The 23082-nt window shown below is 39.0% G+C and overlaps 1 protein-coding gene across 3 annotated transcripts in view; it reads left to right on the plus strand.

The window, feature by feature from the left end:
* Window positions 1–2918: 2918 nt before the first annotated feature.
* sfmbt2 (Scm like with four mbt domains 2) overlaps window positions 2919–23082 on the plus strand; it is a 55240-nt gene continuing 35076 nt past the window's right edge. For 2 of the 3 annotated variants that reach the window (XM_028571216.1, XM_028571218.1), the window contains exons 1-4: window positions 2919–3121; window positions 10543–10723; window positions 11839–11933; window positions 21025–21265. In XM_028571216.1, coding sequence (XP_028427017.1) covers window positions 10633–10723; window positions 11839–11933; window positions 21025–21265 — 427 coding nt within the window. In that variant the 5' untranslated portion in view covers window positions 2919–3121; window positions 10543–10632. Of the gene's footprint in view, window positions 3122–3352; window positions 3389–10542; window positions 10724–11838; window positions 11934–21024; window positions 21266–23082 lie in introns of those variants that run through there. The other variant, XM_028571217.1, reaches the window with a different exon arrangement.

A 23082-nucleotide genomic window follows, 5' to 3' on the forward strand; every position in this document is an offset into this window, starting at 1 on the left:
GCCTTTTGGCACCGGGTCGTGCGCGCGAGGGCCCATGCATGAGGCAGATCTCAGACGCTCACGTGAACATGTAGGCTAAAGGAAACCTTTAGTTTGAAAGTCGTCCGATAAAACTCACTTCAGGCTATTTATGACTAATCATAAGAAGCAGAGAGGGTGTAGTTGTGGGATTCCTAATTACAACATGATCTACAGTATACCCAACTCAGAGAAGACAATTAGGGATACCATTGGTTGTACAAATGCTCTGATTTGTCAGAATATAAGCTTTAAAAATGTCTTTTAAAAAAAAGTCAGTTTTGAATCATTCCACACGCCCTCTTATGGGACTATAAAAACATAACTTGGCTGTGTGGAGACATGAACACAGCTGTGAGGAAATGAGAAGAATGCAACAGCTGTAAATTAATTTACACCCCAGCCATCTCAATAGATATGGCCAAATAGCCTCACTGTCTGGCTCTGAAATGTCACTTCTAAGTCTAACTGCTTGTATAGATTGGGCCCGTCAACACAATTGCATCCACACAAGCAAACATTACTTTCAATTTATTCACATTAACATTATTAAACTGACACTAAACGCTCCTTCCGCCGCAGACAGAAGACAAATCAAATTTCCAATTCTTTTTTAATAGGCTACACATTCTTTCTTTCAGTGCATCATGGGGGCATATGATTCCACCTGCAGGTAATTTGGAGATTATAAATGAATAGCCTAAATAAATAAATATATGTATTTGCTTTATTTGACTACAATACCCCACATAAAGGAGACTCAGACTGGTTCTGATAATAACTTGTTTCACGCTTTACTAAATAGTTCATTTAGTCTTCAGAAGATGCGTAATCGTTTATAAATGAAGCCCAAACAGTGTTGGGCTTTGTGCAGGGAGGCTGCGGCTCATGCACACGTCTGTGTAGGCCTATCAAAGGGGGGTGGGGGGGGGGTAATCCTTTCTCGCGCGCGCTTGGAAAAGCCTCTTCTCTGGCAGATTATGGAGCACGGCGCACGCTCCAACCATCTGTTCCTCCAGCGGCATCACACCGGCACGAGCGCCTCTTCTCCTGTCTCGATGCTTCCTTTGTGTCTTTATGATCTTTATGAATCATATCTGTCGCCGTTAAAGCAACACTGAACATCCCGTTACAGGTTTGAAAATAAAATCCTTGATGCAGTTATGAGCAACTGTGCCACTCTCATAATGTCATAATAGCACTTATTTTGTAGCCTATAGCTATACACATCCCCATTACATTTTGGTGACTTAAACCTTTTTGGCTTGTAGTCCCTTTAAATTAAGCAAATGTCTAGAGAGATTGTTCAATTTGAAGTGGGTTTTTTTTTGTGTTGGTAACCAGTAATATTAAAAGAGCAAACAATTTGACAAAACCTAAAAAAAAAAAAAACACAATTTTGCGGAAAATAAGTGGCTATTCTTTTTGTTTGTTTTTATGTCATTTAATCATCTTGTAACCGGTTGCGAACCACATGTTGAAAAACATGCCTTAAAACCATAAGGTAATACCTTGCAGAAAACTCTTTGATTTAATATCTCGCAAATACTTAGGTTTACTCGTGGATCCTATTTCTCTTAAAAAGCTGTTTCAGGCTTCCCATGTTTAAGATGTAGCCTGCTTCGTCAAATATCCGCTCTTTAGTGACTCATCAGTTATGAAATATGGACTAAAGAGAAGGATAACTTTTATCTAAGTGTTCAGGTAAAATCAAGCCACACAAACAGGCAAACATTTTAATAGCCTTTGCATATCACGTTTTCAAATATGCTTGACTTATTTAGGCTATATGAGACCCGGGTGTGTCACATATTCATTCATTCATGAATTTGCCCGGTAAAGTCGGGGGAATTTCGGTCAACTTCCAGGGGATTCGCAGCAAAATATGTGTAAGACAATTTAAACGCCTAAAGGTCCAACGTTTGTTTAAATGCTGTTCCCAAAGGTCGAGAGTAAACTTCCATGCTTGAAGAGAAACATGCTAATTTAATTTCACTGAAGCCTAATTTAGAAAGTGTCCAAACACACCTCGTGTTATACCGGCAGTATAAGCCATGTATAGGTTTCACTTTCAGGATTTCCACCCTGAGAGTTCAGTTAAGTTCAGTGCAAAAAGAAAAACGTTCACCATATCTTGTATCTCCCTGGCTGGGACTAGCTTACCTCTAGGCTACTGGTTGTTGTTGTTGTTGTGGTAATAATAGTATATCTGTTTATGGAAATATGTGCCAACCTTTGAACCAAAGGCATGCCTATTAAACGTGGAGCAATGCGCTCCCACCACTAGAGGATACTGTTGACTTTGATAAGACACGGCGCCATTAAAATAACAGAATCTCAGGGTATTTCTCAAGAGCTGTTGAAGAAAAGTAATTCCAAAAAAAAAGACAAAGATAATACATTATTGACTTATCCGGGTTATTTGTGCGCAAAAGCAGCTTAAGGGGAAAGGTTGTTAAACTGCTATAGTCAGCTATACATGTTCTTAAAATATCACCACTTTTATTAGCATATTTTTTTTAATGATTATATGGGGTCATAGTTGTTCTTCCAGAAAACTGTATCAAAACTGATCAAAGGTCTTGGAACACCTAAAAAAAGAACAGATTTAATTTAATTTGAGCTGCCAACGATGATTAATTGATATGAATTATAGAGGCCCATTGATTAAAAATAAATAAAAAAGAAAGTTACATCAGAAAAAAAGCTTTTACGCGCATACAAAGTAATGTTTCGTTGTGTAACACACAGTTTTCCGCTGAGGTGTGTTTGGATTTGTTGGCGACTGAACTTCAGTTCCCCTTTTGACAGGCTAAAGAAATTTATTTTTTGCTGCTGTACTTGTATCTGTAGATGTTTTTGGACATGCGCAGATGGGAGATGCCATATTGGAACGGGGGCAGTAGCAGCAGTAGCTGAAAGACGTCGCTCGCGTTGCTGTGCTCGTGCTTCATGCGAACGAGGAGAGAAGAGAGAGAGAGAGAGAGAGAGAGAGAGAGAGAGAGAGAGAGAGAGAGAGAGAGCGAGCGAGAGAGAGAGAGAAAGAGAGAGAGAAAAAACAGAGGGGGTCTCGAGAAGGAGAGGCGACCAAAAACTTGCACAGGTAAGACAGGTGACGGCTCCGGCGGTCCTGGAAGGCTTTTCCGTGGTTGCTGCGTTTTGTTATTTTCGTTTTGTCGACGGAATTAACACAGGGAGAGTTATTTCTCTCCTCCCTTTCGCTAAAAAACCACGAAGTGCTCCCGAGGCGGTTTCTGTAGAAACGAGAAAATAGTCGCGAGCGTTCGTTCGCGAGCCCAAGTTGTTCAAAGTGTCTCTCACGCGCTGTAATTAACAGCTTTCACCGGCCGGGAGGACGCTGGGACTCGCGGTAATACGTTTTATTGCGTTGGTTTTCCTCACTGTTTGTGTCTGTCGTGTAGGCTGCTTACCTGTTTGTGAAATAACGTGAATTTTAATAATCTGCCCGAGTCACAGTTTAAACCGTTATTTGAAGGTGTTTTTGAATGTTGTGTTTAAAGACCGTGCACGACGCAATTTAGTTGGACGTGAAACACGAAGTTGCTTTCATAGACTCGCGTTTAGAAATGACTTATTGCAGTCATTCGCATGTCAGTGAGTCATTTTGGATTTTTTTCGTCACCCTTAGGTGCGTAAAAGCCATCGGAAAATACCGGACACTGCCAAAATGTCAAACCACTTTCAACATGGCGGGTTATGGTGTTGAGGGGGAAAAACTGCGCCTTAAAATCTTTGAACGAGGAAAAAATAAAATGATGGCAGATAACGCGCCCGGTTCGGTTTCTTTTGATGGACATACACGAGGTTTAATCAATTAAATCCAAAGTGTGCTTTTGGCAATTCCGTGGGAGTTTTTTTCCGCTGCAGTTTTGAGTGTGCAAAGTACATGACCGGAGTGCCAGCCAGCCTGCTGGTCGGCTACACCCCTCGCAGCCTCATCTTCCTCATGTGCACTTAACGTTTCCTCTTTCACTTTTATCCAAAAAATGCTCGAGCTCATGCGGTACGTCTGTTTCCAGACCACATTATATCAGATTAATATCGTTTTCCCAAATAAAACCGACGGCAGGATGATTTAATTCCCCATTTTGCCTGTAATCTTAGATTAATGTGTTGATGGTTGCACAGTCGGGCGAGATTTTTTTTCCCAGTTTATTGTTTCTCTATGGGTACATTTGCAACGATTAAGCAGATAATTGGGTTAAACCGCGCGTAGGCTATCTGTTTAATTATTTCTTTTTTTGCAGGCGGTCTGCAAATCCGGGGTTTACAGCTTTGCATTAGCCTATTCGAGGATTCCTCCATATTCAATTCGTCACCATAATGAACAGAAACAAAAAGACTGCACGTTATGGAGCCGGCGGTAGATGCTGAATAAATAAATCATGCTTTTAGACTTCTTGTTGCTCCAACGATATTTTTTCCATGGAGCTGCGAGTGGGGATGGATGGGAGAGCGGCAGTCTTGTGCATGCTCCAAAAAAGAAGAGCACTTTTAAAGGGGGGGAAAACAAACATGGCCATAAAGGTAAAACATGCATAATCCTTTTTCTCCACGGGGAGAGATCAATAGGAGTCCTGCTGCACTAATACATTATTGATGGTTTGGACTGATTCGGCTTCTTTTTCTTTCTTTCTTTCTTTTTTTTTTTTGCAAGAACCATCAGCCATTTTTTTTTCATTTAGCTGTTTTTGATGAAGGCATTGTATGTTAATGTTCTTGTGAATGTTTCTTCAATCACACCGAAAGGAAGTCTACATTAAAGAGGGAAGGAAAGATAGAGAAAAAGAAAGGGGAGGTCACTTTATACAGGAAATAATGAGGCCAGGATCCTTTGTTTTGTTTGTTTGTTTGTTTGTTTGTTTGTTTGTTTCTTTCTTTCTTTCTTTCTCTCTCTCTGCTGTTGGCAGACAAACTCTCTGCCTGTATTTGAATAAGGGGAGGACTTTTCTACGCAAATGTCAGATTCCACCTCCTATCAAAGCTTCAGGTTTTGTAGAACGTGTTTTATGTTTCTAGGAAGTCATTTCCAGTCATTGATGTTGAAATAAGAAAGCCCCCCCCCCTTTCTTGTTTGTTCTGGTCCACCAGGGGCAGTTGCTGTTTGCACTTCATCATTTTATAGTTAGCTGATCTCAGTGGGCATCATAGGCAAGAAACACAGGACGCATTGTGTAAAAAACGGTCATAATTGAGAGGAAGAAACAGAGGGCAAATTGTTTTATCAAGGCCTCCTGTTGCCAAGAGGAAACAACTCTTGGATGGGTCTAAAAGAGGAGAACCTAATAGGGAGTAATGCAATAAAACCCAAGCCCATGCAGTAGTTAATCTCCTAAATCCCCCCATTAAGTCTTTGGCATGGATGGGTTTAGGGAAAGGCAGGAGGACAACATGTGGATGCCCAGCGACCCATCAGGGGCTAATCAATAAAAAATAAAAAGACTCAATCTGAGACCGGGGGCACAAATGTCCTGAGATTAACTCTCCCAGACCAGTTTAATCCCCTGGTGCCCAATCTGGACTGTTTCCTCCGGGACGCTGCAGGCCAGTAAGCTTCATCAAGTATAAATGCTGCTCCGAAAACAGTTGGCTTGTTTCAGAGATACAGATTGAGTCAAATAGTTGACATTGACCTTCTGAACCAAAGCCTGTGAATATTTTTTTTTTTATTTTGCTGCTGTGGGTTTTAACCAGTCAGGGACCAAATTAAGAAAAAACTCACATCGAGCGGAGAGTTTAAAAAGTTAGAATTAAAGTTGCCTTTTCTATGTAATTTTCTAGCTACGATTAGTTACAATATGTCACATTTTTTGGGAGGAGGCTGGGGCATTTAGCAGTAAAGTTTCAATGCTCTTGTTTGCACCTTTACAAACTCAATTTCAGTGTTCACACCCACGGAAGATCTATTTTATTGGCCTGGTAACTGTAGAAAGAAATATTGTTTGTTGTTTGTTTATGAGGACTTTCTTTAAGACCTCGGGGAGCAGCGATGAGAAGAGTAAAAAAACAAAAAAAAGGTGACCTTTTAAATTCCAGAGGACATCCAAAAGTTTCCTACGATAATAAATATGTCAGGGTGAATTTTGGGGAAATGAGCAATCCAGAACAAAAGTATTTGTGTTTTTTTTTTTTGTTGTCGCTCTGACCTCCATCTAGCACATGAGGAGATGAGATGAAACAACTTTCGGTTTTCGTTAAATGTTTTCACATCTGTATTGAGTAATCAGTGTTGGACCAGCAGCCCCTGTTTGTTTTATTTCCATACATATTGTGTCCAATTTCTGGACAGCGCAGAAGGACAATGATAGGGCTTCAGTTCCCACACTTTTCATTGGATGTGGTTGTTAAACCCCTCGAATTAAAGCTCAACGTCACCACTTTAACCACATAGTCTTTGTTTCATTTTAAATGCAATGTGCTGGAGTATAGAACCAAAACAATACCAAAAAAAATCAAGAATGTCTATTTACATGTATTTAAAGGCTGCACTTAAATGTTCAGCCTCCACTAGGGCTGCAATTAGTCATTAATCTGTTGATTATATATTTAATAGATTAAATCGTGTTCCCAGAGTCTTTAAATTGCTTGTCTTTTGTAATCAACAGTCTAAAACCCTAAATATATTCAATTTTACAATGATATAAAACAGACAAAATCAGCTAATTTAGCCATATTTCCTTGATAAATAACTTGTTGGTTGCTTTTCTGCTGATCGACTGAGTGTTTCATCATTCATTTCTGCTTTATGGAAGTATAAAAACATGGCATCTTGGGTTTTAACATATCACTCAGTCTTTAAAGCTGTACTGAAGTGTTGAAACAAGCAGATGCAGAATCAAATGTCATACAGTGTGGGGAAAAACAGCTGCTAAGGGGAATTTTAAGGGAAAAACCAGTTTCATAAGCTGCTGGGAACTACTCCTCGCACTATTTGATACCAGTGTTTGAGTGCATTTTAATGAGTTTCAATGAGCGCTGTAGAGGACTGCATGCTGATGACAGCGATGTGTCAATGCTGCTGAAGATTGTAGGGCTCTTGGGTGAGAAACACTGATAGTCTGTGTGTGTGGGGGGGGGCAGCGAACAGCGTCATGTGAGCCAAATTAGCTCAGCTTGTTGTTTACGCAATGGATGTTTGTCAGGGGTGTGTGTGTGTGTGTGTGTGTGTGTGTGTGTGTGTGTGTGTGTGTGTGTGCGCTGGTGGTGGTTCGGGGGGGGGCTAGGGTGTGTGTGTGTGTGTGTGTGTGTGTGTGTGTGTGTGTGTGTGTGTGTGTGTGCGCTGGTGGTGGTTCGGGGGGGGGCTAGGGGGATGCACACACTCGGTTGGTTGTGGAGACTGTCACTGCCTCTGTAGCCTCACAGTTCTGTAAATACACTCGGCTCAAACAGCAGCGTGAGTGGTGTCTGTGTTTTCATTTCCTCAGGATTTCGAGGCTCTTTTGGACACAGGACTTCAATCTATTTTCATAAGAGGATTGTTGGATTCTCAGATTTTTTTCATCTTATTTCTGATTTCTTTCTTTTTTTCCTTCTTTTTTTCTCCCTGGGAACACCTCAGGATGTGTGGCTTGCCTAATCACAGATTCAGAATAAGGATATGTTTCTGCTCTTCTGGATATTGATTTCAAAGTTGAGAGCAACAACCTGATCCTGGAGTTGTTTTTGGCTTGACTGCGGGATCGCTGTGTGACGGCAGCGTGCTTCAGTGTTAATTGCCAGGTGGATGGAAGTGGGTTGAAGTTGGTCGAAGTGAATCATTGGTGATGTTACTGCATGACCTACTGTAGGACAACCACCCGGCAAGTGACGAACAGGGTCTGTTGTTGTGAAGATGAGTATTCTCGCATATTGTTGTGCAGATTATTTAGAAACAAGCCAGTTTTTGAAAGAGATTTGTCTGTATTTCAGTCTTGTTTTGCCTTTTTCAGACTGGAAATCTGCTTTTTTCCCCCATTACAATAGATATTTTTCTGTAAAGTACCTTTACATAAGTTGTAGGATTTCGACCCAACCCCAAGACAACTTGTTTCCACGTTTCATCTTGATTTCTGTTTGCCGTGCTTATAAAACTTTAATGATATTAATAAAATAGAGGGCTGATGCAAGACCTACATAATATAACCTTAAACTTAAATCATTAATCGATTAATCAATTAGTGATCAACAGAAAAGTAAGCGGGAACTATTTTGATAATCAGTCAGCCATTTTTTAAGCAAATATTCTCTGGTCGCAGTTTTTCCAATGTCAGGATTTGCTTGATTGTTTTATTTCATTGTAAACTGAAAATCTTTGGGTTTTGGACTGTTGATTGGACAAAACAAGACAATTGATGACGTCAACAACAACTCTGGGAAAAATGGGATGGGCCTTTTTCTCCCATTTTCTGACATTTTATAGACCAAATGATTATTTGATTAATCGAGAAAACTGTCTGCAGATTAATCAATAATGAAAATAAGACACAATTTTAACATCCCTGGATCGCTTTCAACCTTGGATCGGAGTCATTTTCATTCTCTCTCTCTCTCTCTCTCTCTCTCTCTCTCTCTTCTTGCCTTCTTGTCAGCTGTTGAGTAAAAAAAATTCCAAAAATACTTACAAATGCAAGTGCTCTAGATGAGTCATTCCAAACTTGGGGGTCGGGCCCCTCAAATGGGTCACAAGATAGATCCCAAAATGCTGAATGGGTCAGGAAAAGAGGAAAAATATATATATATATACATCACAACAAAGGTCACATCTTTAATTGGTGAGGCGACTGTTTAAACTGTAATCTTGTAACTACATTCAAAACAAGATGAGATCATTTGAAAATGAAGGATTTAAAAAAAACAACTAAAAAAACAAGATGAGATGCATCACAACTTGTCTGCTCAGCAGATGATTGATCACATTGTACATTTGCTTCACAGTAATTAATCAGTTAAAAGTTAGTTCTTTATTTTGAGCAATAATGAGCGACAAACCAAAGATGAAAGGAACAACTGCTCTACAGACAAATTAATTGTACATCTTCAAGTGGTTTCCTATTTACAGACTATTACCTTTACGTTATTTCAAGACCCATTTTGACAAAGAAACATTTGCTAATTGATACATGAATTAGCCTAACTAATGACCTCATTAGGGAAACTGATTGCGCTTACTATATCATGGTGATTATAGCCCGACCTAAGACCGCTTAAGTCCCTCCTGTTTAAATACATAATTATAGTCCTATTTCTTCTTTTACCTTCCATATGAAGCTACAGTGACATTACTCTGCAGTTCTATGTTAGTCTCGCTCCACGGTTGTCTGAATGAATATTTCCAGATCCCACTAATTTGTTGGCCTGTTGTCTCGATCATGTTGTTCCAGTTTTTCTACTTTGTTTGATTCTGGTTGGTTATCAGATGCAGTTTTGCTTTGGTATGCAAATGCAGGCAGCCAGCAGACAGTATGCATAACCTGATATTACAGAACACAGACTGAAGAGGGAGGAGGTTGGTCTGCAATTAAACAAAATAAAAGGCTTTCTAAGCGGCTTTGATGATGCTGAAAATTAGTTTGAGAGACGAAAACTGCAAGATCTTTCTTCTCTCCTTTTCCTACACTTTGCTTTGGCTGCTAAGCGCTTCCTTTTACTTCAGTTTTTGCTCTGGACTTTCCCAGAGATCAGCTGTCTTTTCCTTGGATCTTATGTTAGTTGAGTTATGGTTTCTCCAGTTGGCATTCTCATTCATTCTCATTTAGCCACGGTGGCGGTCATTGTTCAACTATCAAGTCAACATGTACAAAGTATTATACATTGTACATTTTATATATATATATATATATATATATATATATATATATATATATATATATATATATATATATATATATATATATATATATTGTTTTAAAGAATTAACACAATACAGTTTAAGTTAATCATATCAAGAAGCAAGAAGAAAAAAGAAAGCAAGAGAAAAAGGTGTGTGGCAAAGGAACAGTGTGGGCTACGTTACAGACAATGTTCATTATTACCTGAAATCTGATCTACGTAGGCTAATCAAATCAATTCATCCTTTCGACATTTGTCAAATATATCTATCTTCAGTCTTAGAGCAAATGTCAAGTTTTCCATGACAAACATTTCATGCATCACATTGAACCAGTCTACACATGTGAGTGCCCCCCTGATTAAGCCATTTCTTGTACAGCTTCGAAGGTCCTACCTAAATACAGGACCTGAAAGCAAAAGTCAATCTCAACTCCCAAAACATTTTCCATACTGCAAATCTGTTTATTCTAAAATAACTGGAAATGCAGAGTGCATCATTTCCTGTCTTTATCTTTCGAAGGAAATTCGTACCCAATAGTGGGTGTTTATTTTGGCAAATGTCAAAGCTTTCACAAACTGCCTTTAGTTTCAGTATGTGTTATGATACTGTAAGAATAGTTGGAGAGAAGCAGTGGATTGTTTTTTGAACAGTTTGGACATTATTTGATAAATCTAAATGTATCCTTTCTATTCCAGAACTATCGGGCAAAGTGAGAGATGCAGTGAAGGATAACCAGTGCACCACCGGTCAAAGGTTAAACACTCACCAGGAAGTGGAGGTGCAGGATGCAGTCTCTCGCCCAGGAGCAGCCGTTGGCCCTCACTGCAGTCAAGTCACACTATCCGACCAATGGGAAAGAAGAAGAGGTGAACACAGGTGAGGAAGCCCTGAAGCTTTACAGCGCCTCAGCAGATCATGAGATAGGTATGGCAGATGTAGACTGGATTCAAATGCATACGAGGAATCTTTCGGTCGCTGGGGAGGGAGACGTCGCTCATTATATTCTCTATGTTTATTATTTACCTTTTAAATTGCTGTTATCCTGACTGTTAAGTCTCTTGTAAATTCTCCTTTTAAAGTTTGCAGTAAGGGTTTTGCACTAGGCTGTTAATTATGAGAGTTATTACATTTTAGGAATTATTGTTGCTGTATATTAATGGAAAGTACTAAGAAAGATATGATATAAATGTCAATAAATGTATGTTTAAAGCTGGGGTAGGCTTTTTTTTTTATGGCCAAATATTCCATAATAACCTTTTCAGTATAATGTAATTCAAGTGGTCTGAGAGAAAACTAGACTTCTGCACCTATTGGCTCTCTTTTCAGCCTTTAGATAATCCAGCCTGTGACGGGAGAGTTTGGCCAATCACAGGTCATTTCAGAACACCGTGCAGAAACCCTGAATCTGCACCTTGAAAAGTTGCAAAGCATTAGCTATTACTAGCAATTCCTGTTTGCTCTAACTTTGGAGGTACAGGCAACCATTAACGGGCTTACTTTTGATGCTGAAGGAAAAGTCTGAATTTATTGATTATGAGGCTAGAACATAGAAAAGGAATGTTTTTATTACAATTTCTAAACAGATTTCTGGATGAACAGAAATACTGCCCTCACTAAGATGAAGTAAATTGTGTTAGTTCCAGCAGTAGGTGTGTAACCCTGTGTTCTGATTTTTACTCTGAGAAGAAATGGTGTGATTTTTGACAGAGAATTCGTCAATTGGGTGCTAAGGGTTAAGCTCTGTTTGTTCACAAGCGTGTGTGCATGAAAAAAAGCGAGCAGACATCTACAATCTATTGAAACAAACTCCATCAGCTTCCGAGCCTCGCCTCTCATTAACCAGAGCAGGTTCAGTGCCGTGCACACCAACACATACTGTGTGTATTTATTTGCTATATGTATGCTATGCTATAAATGGAATGCATTTTCAGCCTTGGGACTAGGCAGCTCTGGTTTATTGCCGATGACTAACGGTGATTTTGTTCATTCAGATGCTGATTCCATGGAGGAAGAGGCAGAGTTCAACTGGGAGGAGTACATGGAGGAGACAGGGGCTAATGCCGCCCCTCACACCACCTTCAAACATGTGAGTGGCTTTGTATGATCTCCACCTGACACTTTAAATCCCATCCCTCAGTGATCCTTTAAATACAGCCTCATAGATAAGTACCACATGAAGAAATCCTTTAACGACATATTGGAGAGAGCCAGCCCTCGGCATCACAGCGCTAATGTTGTTCAATAGAGCAATCTCATTGGCTTTGTTCTCTTATGACGCACAAGTTGTTAGACGACCTTTTCCAGTTTTTGAAACAGAATTGAGGGTAATTACTAAGGCACAAAAGAAAACAATAAGCACTATGTTGTGTGTGCTTTTGAGGAAGGTCAATTTCACAAAAGGGACAGAAATGCAAAAGGTGAATCAGAAAAGTTTTAATTCCCTCTCTGAGGCAAATATTTTAGATTTCTTGCTCAGAAATGGGGCTGGGTGGGTCTTAATCAAAATCAACAACTGCTTCTAAAGTGGTTTCAAGTTTAAATTTGCACAACAGTCGTTGGCAATGAAAATCTCAGATCTCTTGCTCCCTCCAACAATACTTTAAATAAAAATGTATAGAGAAAATTACTCAGGTAAAAAAATTAGAACCTAAGAGATAAAATAGTGCAGAGTAAAAATAATATATGCATGCATATATATAAAGGTAAAGTTGTGACTGTCTCAAATTGATTTATAATTTTCTTTCCAGGAAACCTATTATTTAGAAATGTAGAGTTCCACATAATGAAGCATTTCCCGACATTAAAGTCTTAATGCAGTTTAGCAGGACTACACTTCTGGTAGAGAAAAACAGAATGCACGTGGGAAAATGCTGGATCCAAAATTACTAGAATCAGCTTCAAAAGTGTATGAGTTGTTAAATGTAGAAATTACCATAAACGGACCAATGATATATCCTCATTAGCCATCAGACTGAAACTCATCATAATCATTAATTTAGTCAATAGACATTTGTACAACGAAAGCACACTAAAACTACAGACTAACTTATGATGGGATCAGACCAGCTGTGACTGCAAAGTCTGTGTTGCAAAGTGGCAAATAACCGAAAGTGGTGGACATGTCTTTTCTAGAGGAGGCCTGATCTTTATCTTGGATATCAAAGTCAGATAACAACATAGCTGAAATTCTCTAGAAAACTCATTCATCAGATTTAAAAGAAATTCGCTGCGTTGAAAACTGATATCTCATGTGAACTGAAGCACAGGCTACTGCATTAGTTCAGACAGACAATCACAGACCAGGTAAGCTGAACTGTCTGCATGTTGCCATCACCAGCTGGGCGGCCTGTTTGACATGTCAAACTCACCTGTTTAATCTCTGCCTGCTGCTGAGCATGACTCTTGTACATCTACAAAACTAAATCTTGTATTTAGTTGAAATGTTCCTATTCAGTATCTGATTTATTTGACTGATAGCTGCTGTATGTTAACAAGACATGTGGGTGCAGTGTAACTGAATGAAGGTTTTTTTTTTACAAAAAGAAAACTGAATCATCTAATTAGTTTTTCCGCTAAATGTCGCTAAGCTCTGCAGAACTGCTGCAGTGACGAAATGATGATGAATTTACTTTCCAAGGCAAAGCTGAAGTCGATTGAATATATTTGTAATGGCCAGATGTGAATTTGACCCTATCTTTTATACGAAACATACAGAAAACAACAAAGGGTTGGTAGTAAAGTAGTATCTTTTAATGTATCTTCTATTTCTGCACAGTTATTGTATGGCTGTTTTTGTTAAAGGGGCACTCCACCAATTTTATGTCAAAGTCATAAAACAGACATAACATGTTGAATACTCAACTTGTGGAAACGGTTCTACAATGTTTTCTGTGTCTCTAGAGAATACTAGTGCTAGGCTGTTATTCCAGCCAGTAATTCCGCTTTCTTCTTTTCCTAAACCCAACCCCGTTATTGTTTTCCTAAACCCAACCGTCCAAAAAAGCAATTATGACTGCGTCTTGATAACACGCCAAAATGGCATACGAATTGGCGTGCCACTTATTGAGATCAGTCTGCAACCCATCCGCTATATATATATCTATATATCTATATATCTATATAGATAGATAGATAGATAGATAGATAGATAGATAGATAGATAGATAGATAGATAGATAGATGATACGTGATATATGAGACTTTCAGACAGTGTGAAGTATGATTATTTTTCACTTTGAAGTGGGACTTTACACTGATGCATTTGAGAATATTGACGTTTACATAATAAAAGAGTTTTTTGTAGAAAAACATATTTAGACTCAGCAAAATAAGATATCAAATAAAATCTTGTTTTGGTACCTAAAGTCAAGTTTAGTATTGGCAACAGTACTGAAAGACACTTTGAGTTGTTTCTTGAGTGGACTTTGGATTTGTGGCGTATTGTTTGACTGTGTATTTGTACTTATGATTAGCTTGTCAGTCACCTGTAAAGCACCCTAACCTGCATTAAAAGTGCTTTACAAATCAAGTTTGGTTTAAGTATTCATAAACTGCTGCGGTGAGAGGCTGCAGGACTATTACTCAAATATTTAATGCAGAAATGTGCTATTTATTAATCCTTAATTAATGGGTTTGATCCATTCCGAGTAAGATATCTGAATGTCTAATCAATTTCAGCATCTGCGGGATTGTGGGTAACAGATTATTGATCTTCTTTAAACCAGCATCATAGTGTTCCTGTTCTTGAAGTAATGCAGACAACTGGGAACCAGTGGTGGAATGTAACTAAGTACATTTATGCAAGTACTGTACTTAAGTACAAATTTGACGTACTTGTACTTTATTTGAGTATTACTTTATACTTCTACTACATCTCAGAGACCAATGTTGTACTTTTTACTCCACTACATTTGTCTGACAGCTTAAGTTACTTTCTAGACAGTTTTTCATCCCGTTCCTGTCCAGTGAAAACCATGTATCTGCAGATGTGTTGATGTTTAATGGTCGTGATAAACTGAAGGATGAAGTGTTCCTTTAAGTGTTGAGAACATTCTCCTCCTTCTTAAGCTAAAAAAAAGTCTTTTAAAAGCTTCTTGGATCAGCTGGAAAATGCATTGTCACAAAGCTGAAAACAGGGCTGTTTTTAGAGATACTGTACATGGTTCTCACAGGAAAGTGTTGCTACAAACATATGATGATTTTATAGAATCTACAGCAGTAAAATGCAACATACCCATTAATGCAGCATTAATATTAATCCAGAAACATCAGCCATGATAGGAAAACACTAACATACTTTTACTTAAGTAATGGGTCTGAATACTTCTAACCACTGCAGGGAACTTGAAGTGTTATTAATGGCATTTCATAATATAATTATAACATTTACAGACGTTTCAGTGTACAATTTATGCTTGCAATCCCCCCAAAAACCTGTTACCACACAATTACAAGGCTTTGCCTCCATTAACATGTCACATCACAGGAAAGGGCCAGATGTGCGAGTGCAGTTGATCCTGGATGCGAGGTCTTTATTCACCTCAGCTGACTCTGTGTTTGACCGACGGAGCAGCTGTCTACCTTGATGAAGCTCACAGCACTCAGCTGCCGGCTGGACGGGCCCGCAAAAGGTGGAGACGTGTCGGCCGGTAATTTAGGACTTAAAAGGAGCGTGTCGGCGTTTCAGTTTCTTACATCACTCGGAGTGATGAATGGCAATAAGGGCGAGATTAAGAATATGTGGGTTTTTATGAGCAAAGCACCAATGTCGTACTGTCTGTTTGGTGAATTTGAGCGGGCGAGGTCTCTTGGGAAGCTAAATTGCCTTGTTGGTAAGTGGATTGAGTCACTGGGAAACAGACCATGAATTCCCCAGAAAAATTTGATTCAGTAAAGTGCCGCCCTCATCTCTCCCTTTCTCTCCTCTCTCTCTGCCTGGACAAATTGAAACAGTGATTTCTCTTGGGCCTGTACACACACACACTCTCTCTCTCTCTCTCTCTCTCTCACACACACACACTCTGCCGAGGCTGCCCCGTAGCTCTCTTACATAAGCCAGCCAGAGTGATACAGCACGTTTGCATTGTTGTAGCAGGAAGTCACAGGGCCATTTGTATTGTGTTTATTTCTAAGATGTTGGCTTTTTCCATTCAGTTGCGAGTGTGTGCGTTAAATGTGAACATCCTGTTGGGCTTGTAGTGTTCTCAAGAATTGTATAGCAGCCTGTGGCTATGGTGGAAACGCATTATGCTGTGTTGCGTTCACTGTGGTACAGATTTATCACTTTCTCTAGTGCAAAAGGACAAGGAGAGGCTGTTGTTTAGTGCAAGGGTTTTGCTTTAGGCAGTTTTTTAAGAGTCATCAGGCTCGTTCATTATACTTGTTATTAATTAAATCTCACCTGTGCCTGTTTTTCTGTTAACACTTTAATTAAAAAATCTTGTCAAATTCACTCACCTGCTGCTAATACTGGGTGATGTTCCGTACTATTTATAACATATTGTGAAACTAGATATTATTTGGGGTCTTGGGATGCAACTACCAATTATGTTCATAATCAGTTAATCTCTTGATTATTTTTATTATTACCTTCACCAAGGAGGTTATGTTATGGCTCGGTTTGTCTGTCAGCAGGATGACAGAAAAACTACTGGCCCAATTTTCATAAAACTTGGTGGAAGGGTGTAGCATGGGCCTAGAAAGAACCCCATTTTTGGAGTGGATCTGATTCACAGGGCGGATACACAAATTATTTTTCACTTTTGTTAACATTGCTAGATGGAGCATTTGTGCTGCATTCATATGGTATTTGAGTAATCGAAGAAATTAATTCCCGACTAGTAAAAATTCATACTGCATTAACATTTTGATGCCTTGGCCATCTGCGCTCTCTGAGTGCCCTTCTTGCTACTTAAATGATTAAGTGACAGAGATTGGGACTTGAGTCTGAGACTCGAACTCGAGTCGCACTTAAATCGCACAAACAGCTGACTTCAGACTTGACTTGCAACTTGACCCAAAAGACTTCTGGCTTGACTCGGACTCGAGCTTCAAGATTCGTCAACAACCTGTTTTTATGCAATTACTGCTTTTTCAATCTAAATTCATTCATGTATTTCTATTTTCTTTTATTGGCGCATATACGTTGGGGAAACGTATGACGACCTGTATGTCCCCTGCCCTTTGCCATAATGTGCAACGTAACGCATGCGCTATGCCTTATGTGCGCGCACTCACATAAATGCATTGACGATATTTCACCAGGTTGTTGTTAAATAGCAATACCAAAAGTATCAGTTCTCACATGTTTACACCATGGTTGGTGTATTAACTTTCAATACAGATGTTTCCCTCACCCTTTGAACACTGAAAAATGTAATGCATGATGAGGTTGGGCTTTACAGCCAGTTAGTAACAGACAAATGTAGACAGTGTATTCTTTGGTGCAGATACCAAAATAAAGTTATGAAATTGAAACAGAGTTCTTAATTTGTGTTTCTTCAGATTAAATTGCAGTAGACCCCATACAGTTATCCTACAACTGATTTTGATACTGTACTGTATGGATGGTAGCTACAGGAAATGCTTTGAATTCATAAGATTTAACAATACAGTGTTAGGGACAGATCAGATGGCCAGAGACTCGTGGGAAAAGACTTGAGACTTGACTTGAACTTGCCCCTCAAAGATTTGAGACTTGACGTGGACTCGAGCTCAATGACTTGAGACTCGACTTGGACTTCCAAAAAATGACTTGTGAACATCTCTGATAAGTGAATATCAGAATTGTCGTTTGCTGATTGACTAAGCGTTTCAACTCACTACAACACTAATCGTGCATCATTGCAATATAACTTAACTTGCACCCATTTTGTCAAAATTTCTTAACTGTTCTACTTTAGTGAAACTAAAGTGGTACTCCAGCAATATAATATGCATTTCCAAAAAAAAACAAGGGGCTGACAGATCCTGGATCCTATAATTTCCACAGTGCAACTCAATGCCATCTTTTTGTTAGACACTCGGTGCCTCCATGCCTTCATCTTGTAACACCGGCTTTCTGTTATTATATGTAAACATCAAGCTCCAGACAATTTAACCATGTTGACATCATCATTGTTATTTTCTAAGCCTTTACAAAGCTATTTCAGAACAACATGACATTAAACAACTGTTTTCACAGGCTGTGTTTATGTTTTCTCAGAAACTGAACTGAACGGAGTTCCCCTTTAGACTTAATGTCTGTTTCCTATTATGTAAATACAGTATATTCTGAAAACACCAATAGTCATTTCCAAAATATTGTCACATTACATCAATATCACAGCTTTATTCACAGCAGATTGGTCAAATTACTTGTTATATAGCAAATCATTAATATCACCCAGCCTCTCCCTTCTGCACTTTGTAGTTTCTTAAAGACCCTAAAAACGTATTTTCTAAATGAGCTTTTTGTTTTGAGCGATTGGTTTCTTCACAAACAGGCAATCTTCTGCAAAGATTGAGTATTAGTATTATTTTGCATGAGGGATATTCTGTATGTGTGCTTCTGCTTAGAGTAATTCATAGAGTTTTTAACTGTTAAACTCTTAATAAATACAAAATAAGGACGGTTATTTCTTTTTAAAGATTATGTTTTGGCATTTTAGGCCTTTATTTGATAGGACAATTCAGACATGAAAGGGGAGAGAGGGGGGGAATGACATGCAGCAAAGGGCCGCAGGTCGGAATTGAACCTGCAGCCGCTGCGGAGAGGACTGAGCCTGTTTCTGGGGTGCACGCTTTACCAGATGAGCTACCCAGGCGCCCCGATGATGGTTATCTCTGAACTCATCTTTGATTGTTTCTTATTTGGTAATGTATATTTTATTTAATCATGCAAAACTTAAGATTTGAAACCAAGTTTTTTAAGTGCTTAAAACAAAAGTTCTTTTTTGGGGTCAAATAGTCAGTTTGACCATCATTTCTGTTGGTTTTGACAACATAACATTTACTTACCAAATTGGATCCTGAGATCTGCATGTGGACGGAGTCCAACAGAGCAAGGAAAACGAGCAGTCAGACAGGCTGCAAACAAACAAAGGCAAACATCAAACCTATTACCCAATCCGTCCATTAACGTCCTCCCTGGTTCACCTTTGACCTGCTAGACTTACTTTAGTTGTGTGTGCACAGTTCTTCTAAGCATTAAGTGATCATAACTGAGACTTCAAAACTAAGACCCAGGTTGTAAAAGAAATAGGGCTGGGCTATATGGAGAAAATCAAATAATATGATATTTTTGACAAAATACCTCGATATCGATACCGCAACGACATTGTAGTGTTGACTATTGGTGCTTTCACAAAATATTTACACATTGAGATTTTTGATAAATAATCCTCAGTAATGTGGATATAATGACTAAGTGGGTAAAGGCAAATAATAGAACCGTTACAACAGTCTGGTAAGTTCAGAAGCTCTCTGTTTCCCGCGGTTGTGTGCGTCTGTGTTTATGTATGCGTATCTTTACCTGTGTATGAGTGCTTGTGGTTGTATACATGATAGGGATGCATAGTTTTGTTGTTTGTATTGGCCAGTGGCGGGCCGTGTATTTTACATCTGGGCCCTCAGTACTATCCAACAGCAATTAAACCACCTTTTAATAACCTCACCATGACACTAGGACATTATCCGGTGAAATAAAGTGATTTAACACAAGGCTCAACACCTGGAGAGTTTCAATACACTATTGCAGAGACATGAATACACGGTGACTAAAGCACATTACTTTTACGCAGTACGGCAGGATGCTGCATCACATATAGTACAAATTAATGTAATTACCAAAGAAACAAAAACAAACCCACAACAACCGGTCACATTTACTCACACGACGACCACAAAGCAATCAAAAACACAATCAGCGATCAACAGGCATCCCCACAAATCCCTGCCAAGCTGCTGGGGCTCAACAACACACACATGCCACCACGCACACACACAAAGGCACAGCGGCCACTGACACCGCTCAAACCTTTAACACCAGCAGCAACTATCTAAAGCAAGCAGAAACAGCTAGTAAAATCATATTACTAAAATGCAGACAAATCCATTAAACTTACCAAAAGCTGCTCATCATTTGAAGAAAAAGTCCATCCTCCTTTCTTTCATTAACTTTACATCTAAAACTCAAAACGAACTCGAACTAACATTACTGCTACAGTTACGTGATGCTAGCTAGTTTTGCTTCTCGGCCACCGTATACGAAATGGTCCGAAAAATGCCGATGTAGGTGGCTAGGCCAGCTAGAAGGCTCTGGCCTGTCAAAGAATACGCCCAACGGGGCAAACTTCAAATTTGATTGGCTAAATATATGTAATGTATATGTGTAAATATAATATGACAATCAACAACATTGCCACTATTTGCTTAAACAGCAGAGGTATTCACTCGAAATTCTGAAGGCCTCAGAGTAGATTTTTCACCCGGAGACAGCACAGGCGGAAATCTTATTGGATAAAAGCTCTAAGTTATGAAATGCACTGGAAGCCGCACAACCGAGGGAGAGAGTATCCATGAAATTATTGTAATATACGAGTGGGAACGGGCTTTATAAATATATCAAATGAATGAAATATATACTGTATATATATATATATATATATATATATATATCTCACTTAGGTGGCAGATGACTTAAAATCTGTGGCTAAATCATGTTTTTAATTAAATTATTTTAATTTCTTCTTTTTTTCCCTGTTAAAGAGGAAGGTTTTTGGGCAGGATAGTGGGCGTTATCATGTGGTGTACACATTGTAAAGCCATTTGAGAAACATTTAGTAATATATATGTTTATTAATTTCATATGTATATTTATATATAATTTTCTGATTCTCCTGGCCAGCAGAGAAGGCCTTGCTGGCCCCGATGGTCCACCTCTGGTATTGGCTGAGTGCTTGTTGTAACCAATATCCTCACTCTACTTTTTTATTTCTTGTTCCTTTTTTTGTGTCCTTTTTTTTTTTATTACACGTTTGTATTTGTGACACTTTGCTTTCCCAAATATGTATAGTGTACTTTTCTGTATATTGTCATCAAAACAAATATGTTGCACTTTTGCCTGTTTATTTGCATATGGAAAATAAAAATTGGATCGCAGAAAGAATATTCCTTTAATGTTGCGTTGCGTCTCTCAGGTGGAGATCAGCCTGCAGAGCAGCTTCCAGCCTGGTATGAAGCTAGAAGTGGCCAATAAGAGCAGCCCGGACACATACTGGATGGCCACCATCATCACCACATGCGGCCAGCTGCTCCTGCTGCGCTACAGTGGCTACGGCGAGGACCGCAAGGCCGACTTCTGGTGTGATGTCATGACGGCCGAGCTTCACCCGGTGGGCTGGTGCACACAGAACAACAAGACACTCATGCCCCCCGAAGGTAGGAAGAAACACTGTGAGACACGCATTCGCCTGAACCTGGTCTCTTAGTCACACATGGCAAAGAAATAGCAACACACAATTTCACTGTCGATGTTTAAACACAGGGTTTGAGTTTTACTTTCCTATCATTCAATGTCTTTCTTAAAGTGCTAATTCGACATAACTGTTCATTTTACTAGAATCATAAAATAATGATAAAACAATCATGAACTGATGTCACTAAGATATCACGACACACAGTGCTTTTTGTATCGTGATAACTTTATAATCAATCAGCTGATTTTGCTGCAATATCAATTGAGGGTAAAGAGATTTATTCTACTTCATGGCTCGTTACCATTAGGTTTTTGGGGTATTTATCAGCTTTTATGTTTATATTTAGCATTTAAAAAAACAGGTAAAAATCAAGAAAATAACTAAATTGTATTTTGAAAAGACAGTTTTAGCACAACGGCTCTGCATATAACAATTTATTGTATTTCTTTTATTAGTTTGAGGGATTCTGTCATTTGCCGCTCAGTTTGCATTTCTTCCCTATTTTTCTATTAAGTTTGTGGAAGTGAACACTTTTCTGAGCTGTGCTTTATTATTATTTGATAATTTATTTGTAAGGGAAAAGTACAGAGAAACAGTTGCAGAATCAGTGTCCAATGTACACGTGTTTATGGCCGAAGCTAATTTCCAACGACAGTCCCTTAATGGTTTCTTGTCCAGAACAGCAGCTTTTTGCAGCAGGAAGTTGTTTTCTGTAAACGAGTGTGAATTGTGTCGCTTAGGTGTCAGAGGACTTAAAGTCTGTGGCTAAATCACGTTTTTAATTAAAGTATTTTAGTTTCTTCTTTTTTTCCTGTTAAAGAGGAAGTTTTTGGGGGAGGATAGTGGGCGTTATGCACTGTACACACTGTTTTTGGGGGGCATGTTCTGCTTTTTATAAGCATAAAATATGGCAAGTTCCTTGGTCAGACTGAAACTGTCTGCTCTTTGGCCTTTAGGGCACCCTTTTATTTGAAGGATTAAAGTGTTTAAAACATAAAAAGCTATAAAAATCTGTTAAAATCATGAAAATGATAAGCCTTAACTTGATTTTGTCTTGCAACAATTATACACAAATATGAACATTTGTGCCTCGTGTTGCATTTGTTTCACAGTTAATGGTTGATTGACTACATTTAATCAGAAGTGTCGGTTAGACCTTAATGCACACACACAGACTAGTGTGAACACCTTCACCTTTCAAAGAATGCTTTACATAAAGCGAGTGGAAAGACAGGTTTCCCTCAAGGTGCTTTGATTGTCAGAACGGCTCAACTGCCATTTACTTACTGACACATCACATTCAGTCAGAGTAATGCCAGGTTAAACGCAAGACAGGTCGCCTCATTTCTACAACAGCCTTCTCTAGTCTCTAAGAGCATCCTTTACACCTCAGCTCAAGCTTTCTAAAATAAAGCGTCCTCTTTAACTTCTCCAGAAGCCATTCTTTCTAACTGTCCCTTTCACAATATCACAACTTTGCCATCAAAGACATTTATTTCCACCTGCAGCGGGTCCCTCTCGCCCCCAGATAGATGACTCACCCTCCCCAGCCTTGTTCAGACCATTTATTTTTCTCGACACTTCCCCGCTGATGGATTGCGCGTGCCTCCGTTGTTGTGGAGATGACCTGGATATGTTTTCAGGTGTCCTCGCCCTCGCACCAGCTCCATATGTCCTTTTCACTCACCGCTGGTCTTTTCACCAACTTCCTCTATTGTATTTTGCAGCGGCAGGCTGTTTATAAAATATCTGTATTCACATCTCTGTGGATTATCTAAC

This window comes from Perca flavescens, chromosome 23, assembly GCF_004354835.1.
Source record: "Perca flavescens isolate YP-PL-M2 chromosome 23, PFLA_1.0, whole genome shotgun sequence".
Classification (NCBI taxonomy): domain Eukaryota; kingdom Metazoa; phylum Chordata; class Actinopteri; order Perciformes; family Percidae; genus Perca; species Perca flavescens.